The sequence below is a fragment of the Pundamilia nyererei genome, unplaced genomic scaffold (genome assembly GCF_000239375.1).
Source record: "Pundamilia nyererei isolate P.nyererei 1_Seehausen unplaced genomic scaffold, PunNye1.0 scaffold00197, whole genome shotgun sequence".
Classification (NCBI taxonomy): domain Eukaryota; kingdom Metazoa; phylum Chordata; class Actinopteri; order Cichliformes; family Cichlidae; genus Pundamilia; species Pundamilia nyererei.
Window position 1 is genome coordinate 465,736 of NW_005187598.1, and position 6,837 is coordinate 472,572.

Consider the following 6,837-nt stretch of genomic DNA (forward strand, 5'->3'; position numbering starts at 1 on the left):
AATGTTGAACTAAAAGCATCAGACTTGAGTCTCTCAGCCCCCAAACTTGAGGGAGACATTGGTACTCCAGGCATTGATGCTGGTCTCAAAACTGGCATTGATCCCAACGTGAATGTTGGTTTGCCTGAAACTGATATCAAGGCACCCAGTCTACATCTGCCAAAAGCTGACCTCCAGTCATCTGATCTCAGCTTGAAAACACCAAATGTCAACCTTTATCCACCAAAAATTGGTGGTAGTCTCTCAGCACCAAACATAGACACGAGTATGCCAAAAATTGAACTAGAAGCACCCAATGCCAATGTGAAATGTCCAGGTTTGGATGTCAACCTGCCAGAAGCAGACCTCAAAGATTCCAATATCCAGTTGAAAACTCCAGATCTGGATTTGAATACCCACCTTGGTGACTTTAAAATGCCACATTACAATCATCCAAAACTTGATCTTTCAAGTCCTGAAGTAGAAGCTCCCAGTATTAATCCCACAGTTGAGGCTGGAATTAAGGTACCTGGAGTCAGCACAGATATGCCTACAACAGATGCACACATCTCTGTTCCTGCAGTAGATTTGAATGCGCCAAATGTAGGTGATATTAAAGGACCTGATGTAGATGTGAAAACTCCAGATGTAGATGCAAGTCTTGAGAAGCCCAAGATGCCACATTTCAAGATCCCAAAGTTTAATCTTTTTGGATCTAAAACAAAATCTCCTGAGACTAATGCCAGTGCAGATCTTGAGGGGAGTGGCTCTGACTCTGATGTGGTGGAGGTGGAGGTTCCTGTATTCAAGTTCCACAGACTGCCCCAAATCAACATTGATGGCATCGGAGGAATTACTGAAGCACTGAGCTCAATAAAATCTGACTTGGAGGAGAAGGATTTTGTTTTCAGTAAAGGAATCCGCTTGCCAGTAGTGAATGCAACAGCAAAAGGAGGAGAAAAGATTGACATTTTGGAGAGATTGAAAATCGCAAGAGAAAAGGCGTCCTCAGTGAATGTGTCGCCAACAGAAGAGAAAACTGATATTGACCTACAACACACTGGCGCAGGTCTTGATGCTAATACATCTACAGGTGCAGGAGATGCGGCTTTGGTCAGAGGAGGCACTTTCAAAGTAGACAAACCAGAGTCTACGCTGGGGCTGACCGTACCTGATATTTCTACATCAGATGAAAATGACAAATATTCACTGAGCCTTTCTAATATGCTTGGCCTTAATTAATGTCAAGGATTCTGATGCCAACTGATCGTTCAAAGGTTGGCCTGATAAATGAAGCTCCAGTCCATAAATGTATGAATACATGCAGCATAACTGATTTTCATGTTTTAGTTTGTGACATAAAGAGAGAGACTAGCTGTAACTAATCCATCTTGTTGTAATTTTAATAATAATTTAGCGTAATAGTTCAGTTGTTGATACAATCTATGTATATTTTCCTGTTATTTATAAGCTTTTTCTAAATGTTAATTTGAAATTGCTTTAGTTTCAGTATTGCTTGTGATCACCATAAACTTTGTCTAGCAAGTGCTTTACTAAATATTTTAAAGGATAAATGAATTGTGTGAATGTGTTACTCTTTGTTCAATAAATCATTACAATGTCCAAAATAAGAATGTCCAGTAATTAAAGCCAGAGATGGTCTGTAATTGTTGAAACATCCCTCCATACAAGTGATTTAACCCACGGTCCATTCCTGCCATACCACTTGATATGATGAGTATAAAATTCTAACAACCTCATTACATTACATATAGGTAAATACAATGATTACTAAAATATGTGATACTCACTGACTTGAGGCTCTTGTATCAGGTTATGGAACACACCTTTGAGATTGTTCTGATATTGCAATTCAATATTTGAAAACAAAAACATTGACAAGTTTTTTTTTACATGTTTATTTCATACTGATAAAAGCTCTTAAAAATACTTTGCATGCTTTTTAGTTTACAGGTTATTTTCTTTGGGTAATTTTACAAAAGGTGTTTGACTCCAATAAACTGTTTATAACATGGCTCTACTTTCAGCTTTATTTATGCTAATGTTTAGTATTCAAAAAGTTATGAAGGGGATCCTGTTAACATGGGCTCATGTTCCCCCCCCCAAACCCCCAAACAGTAACCCACACCAATAGAAAATCCTATTTGGGGGGTGGGGGTATTCTTTGCACCTAGAGCCATGCTAGTGTTTCTGAAATCAGGATTTCCCTTTTTCATATTTAGCTGAACAGAAAAACGGAGACAGTGAAGGTTGACAGGAATGAGTACTTTTGTAATGGGGTGGAAAACATTTCCCTTAAGAACTCAGGAAACCATCAGATGTATGGATAGACTGTCTCAGAACTAAGTGTGAAATTCATCTCTGTTACCGCAGCGGTCCCCAAGCCCCGGTCCACGGCCCGGTCCCGGTCTGACTCGTGGTACCGGGCCGTGAGAGTTGAGGCTCGGGTGTGAAATTTGTGTTTCAGGGTTGTTATCGTGAACTCTGTTTCCCTGGGTCTTTCCCCTGTTGTAGTTCTGAGTCTTCTTTTGAAAGAAATATTTACGCGTGTCCATAGCAACCAGAGGGGATTAAGGAGGATGTTACTGTCAATGTTGTTGGTGTATTTCAGGAGGACGCTGCTAATAAAGTTACACAGTTACACAGTGAATTTGCGTTTATTATTATATTTACAAAACACCAGCGTTTGTGTCTCGGTCGGATCATTGAATTTTGTTGTATTTATCCGCCACACCTCAAAGTCGTAAAAACATTGTCTGACATTAAACCGTCCGTGGAGCAAAAAAGGTTGGGGACCGCTGTGTTAATGAACAAGTCAGTGGAATCACTAAACTGTCCCATTACGGTGAAGCTATTTCAGTGTCCAACTCCAGTGTTTTGTCCTTTAACTTCTGTTCTTGTTGAGTTGCACTGCACACTGACATGTTTCTGCCTCTGCCCAGGTATTATGAAAATCTCTAAACAGCCTTTGAAACACAGAAAGTAAGAAAATGAAATTTTGCAGCATTGACATCAACATCGTTGCTTGAATTTGAATAATCCAACTCCATCTGATTTAGTTAATGTCAATCTTTAACACTGCTCCGAAGACTCAGAATCTGCGGCAGGTGTGCCAACGTCAGGTCACAAGTAAGAAATATACTGGTGATCTGCATGCACCGATCAGATCTGTGACTTTGCATTGTATTCACTATATCCAGAACAGCGTGAGGTCAGTACTGTGCAATATTCTCTACAGACAGGTTTATCCATTTCACAAGCTCATTTACTAAAGATACAAAAAACTGGTAGCATGTATCAAAGCTTATGAAAATTAGGAAATCAAGTACAACCCTGAAAGATTAAGAGTCAAATTGATTGTGTGTGTTGCCAGCGCGACGGCCAATCCTTCTCTATCCAGCTCTGCAGCAGTCGCAGCACATCAATGCGCTGATAGATGCGGCAAAGTTCAGTGAGCTCAGTGACCGTCTTCTGGTTGTAGCGTAACAGGAACTCCTGGGTGGGGCTGTGGGACAAGGAACCCTGGGTCCGATGCTCCAGCAGGGTCAGTTCGTCATAGCTCATCCCCCAACGACTCGCAAAGTTTTTCCAGTTTTTGATGGTGCAGTGGTTTGGATCCAATTTGAGCCGCAGCAAGTCCAGCAGATCTTTGTCGTTCATGAGGTCGCTGATTTTGGGAGGGGGTGCCGGGCAGAAGCACTTCTCGCAGGGGTTCGTTAAAAACTGTAGTTCTTTGGGATAGTCTGAACTCAGAGATGGACAAGGAAAGATTGAGTTAGCTCAAGCACATTACCAAATAACATTTGCTATCTGCTAACAACAATTTGCTAACAACTATTTAGCTTGTCAGTGTTTTCTGTTACGATGAAAAACAAACGCACATTTAACATGGAAAAGGTTTCAACACATCCAAGAAATCCCTTTGAGGCAAAAAGCTTATCAAACTGCTTTAGTCTGGGTGGCTGTAGCTCAGGAGGTAGAGCAGGTCACCTTCTCATTGGAAGGTTGGTCTGCTCCAGTCTGCACGCCAGATATCCAAGATACCAACCCCACTGTTAGAAAGCTTTTAAGCGTGGAACAAAGTGCTTGTATGAATGGGTGAATGAAGCATGTTATGTAGAGTAAAAAAACAAACCCGCTATGTTCAACAGTTTAGTCAACAGCTCTGCTCAAAGCACGAGAAGCCTTTGTTGTTTACAGCCCATCAGAATAAAAGTGTCACAAAAGGAGAGCGAAGCGTGTTGCAAAGGGGCTCTGGACTATTCCAGTTTTCATTGGTGAAAGGCAGGAGTGCAACCTGCCTAGAGAGACAACCATTCACACTTAAATGTCTTTGGACTATGGGAGGAAGCTGGAATAACCAGAGAGCGCCCACTGGTGTACGCGAGTCCACAATGAAAGGACTCAAATCCAGAACCTTCCTGCTGTGAGTGAACGGGGCTAAACACTGCACCGCTGTGTCATCCCAAGCTTTCTGAACTCAATGATGCAAAGCTCAAGCAGAGTGAAAGAAATGAGCATGAAGCTGAAAGCAGCAGAACAGGTCCTCTTTAATAATTTAGTCACGTATTCTTCTAGTTGTGTTGAGTACAACACAGTGCCCATCGTGAAGATTGTGGTGCGTTCAAACTCCTCTCCCAAAGTGTAACCATCATATGATTATTACTGTCAAATTTAAATCAAAGAGTAAAACTGCTGTTAGTCTGATAAGCGGTGTTTCAGTTCCTTCTGATATTTTCATTTAAAGGGTTCAGCACGAGTAACTGACCTACCTGGTGAAGAAGAAGTGGGGCAAGTGCATTCTTCCACATCTTCCACTGGCTGCACACAGAGAAGCAAAGAATGAATGGTAGGCACATGCTACTGTGGACTGGTCATTTCCCCCCGGACTACAAACACTGCTGAGGGTATGTGAAAATGAGCGCTGCAAAGAACAACTTTACATTCACTACTCTGCTAAATCCAAATATGTCTGTGCATGACGGGATTTGCTGGGTGTCTCAGCAGGGAGCCCGTACACCCAGTACTTCCATTCTGTGTCATTTTGCAGGTGCTGGTGTGTAATATTTGTAAAGGAATATACACCTTTTTAGCAAATACTACCATTAACTCAAGATGGAGACATTGTTTTTGAGTGTTGTTTGGAGTGGTCGGTCGCAACCAAATATCATCAATGACCTTTTCATGAGTCGTGGAAAACACGCAGCCAAGTAGTGAGGATATATTTTACGGAGGACAGTTATTAAAGCAACCCTTTATACTTAAAAATTATAAAGCTCATTCAAGCTGCAGTAAAAGACAAAACATTTGCTACACACGGGCATGAGGCAGAGTTTTTACATTTCTCCTGCTGATGCCTCACATCCACTTTTGTGTTGGCCTCAGTGCTACTGCATCCTGAACTGCAGGAAGTCTATACATGTGCTGTCAAAGCCATGAAAATGAGAAAGCAGTATATGCCCATACTTGCAAACTCTAATTACTGCATTAGTGGAGTGAGTAAGAAAGACAGAATTACAGCTTAATAGATTTCATTTGATCTTTTTGGTGTTAAAAATACTGCAGTGCATGTACCAAACACAAGTTCTGATGGCCGTGATGTGCAGTTTGGTAAAGTGCCCCGTGTGGAGCGACGTTGTAGATTGCAGCACTATAGCTAGCAACTCTAACTCTATGTACATATTTAGCAGGTATATTCCTCAACTGGATTGTGGATACTAGCATGCTGTGGATGAAGACAATATGGACCATTAATCCTCACCATGTCCCGGTGTCATAAGAGAAAGGATTGACCATTCCTGGGACTGAGGCAACCATGGAAACTATTTAAATCGTTAACAATGTGAAACGTTTACATTCCCTACAATCGTCATGGCTGTAACGCTTCACAACGCTTGTACACTGAGAAAAAGCTAATCAGCTGTTTGTTTTGATGCTGTGGTAAATTTACTGCCTTCAGTAGTCGCTGCGGTTCGGTTAGAGCAGGTTCAGGTTTCACTCGGCTGCAAATGTAGATCAGAGGTTTAGATGTGATGCTTTTTCCTGGCTGGTGCTAATAAAACATGTCTCAACAGAAGCCATGTTGCACAGTACATCAAGGTCGAGCAGAGAGTTGAGACGCTGTGCTGGAGGGGTGTGAATATTTCACCAGTGGAGAGACTGGAATAGACTGGAATGGGTCAAATCTTCTGTCCCCTTTAAGCTCGCTACCGACAGCAGCAGCACTGTTTCAGAGAGCGCCCTGAAATGGAGTCATGTGAGCGCTCTTCCTACTGTGCTCGGTCTCTGTTATTAGCAAAGTTCACAGCTGCACCTTCAGTGAGACCAAACCACATCCTGTATAATCACAGCGTAAAATAAAAGGTTCTCACAGACTATGCTCTGTGTCTTTAGATCTGGTGAATAATGTTTGGTTGTTGGCGGTCGTATTTTCAGAGGATCCCCACCCATTGGTGCTAACCAGTGCATTGCCACGCTGCCACTGTGTTCTCTTCAAGCACAACAGGGAACAAAGGGAGAGATCCAGGTTTGTAGACTGGAAGGACACCACAGCTGACGGTGTGTCCTCGCTGTTATAATCTGTTTTTGTGCTGATATGTGGCCATAGGAAACGTTTTGTTATTAACTGCACGGGCCACACAGTTGTGCCAAATCAGGATAACCAATCACTTTCTGTAAGAAGCAAAGCATCAGTTTTTAAATAAAGAGTGTCTAACAGTGCACGTCATGCTTTACTCTGTTCCTATGGACTTGTTACCTGTGAAAGGCATGTAGGGAATAAAACAGCTGTGGTTTTCATACAGGGAGTGCAGAATTATTAGGCAAATGAGTATTTTG

The 6,837-nt window shown here is 42.0% G+C and overlaps 2 protein-coding genes across 3 annotated transcripts in view; one reads left to right on the forward strand and one right to left on the reverse strand.

The window, feature by feature from the left end:
• LOC102198940 (neuroblast differentiation-associated protein AHNAK) overlaps positions 1-2,433 on the forward strand; it is a 14,232-nt gene extending 11,799 nt beyond the window's left edge. Inside the window, exons 7-8 of the mRNA XM_013914423.1 lie at positions 192-1,146; positions 2,374-2,433. Of these exons, the coding sequence (XP_013769877.1) occupies positions 192-1,146; positions 2,374-2,433 (1,015 nt within the window). The remainder of the gene's footprint in view (positions 1-191; positions 1,147-2,373) is intronic.
• Positions 2,434-3,247: 814 nt separating this feature from the next.
• Positions 3,248-6,837, reverse strand: part of edaradd (EDAR-associated death domain) — a 17,628-nt gene continuing 14,038 nt past the window's right edge. For both annotated transcript variants that reach the window (XM_005747429.1, XM_005747430.1), the window contains exons 5-6: positions 4,773-4,821; positions 3,248-3,743 (exon numbers count right to left, since the gene is read on the reverse strand). In XM_005747429.1, coding sequence (XP_005747486.1) covers positions 3,349-3,743; positions 4,773-4,821 — 444 coding nt within the window. In that variant the 3' untranslated portion in view covers positions 3,248-3,348. The remainder of the gene's footprint in view (positions 3,744-4,772; positions 4,822-6,837) is intronic.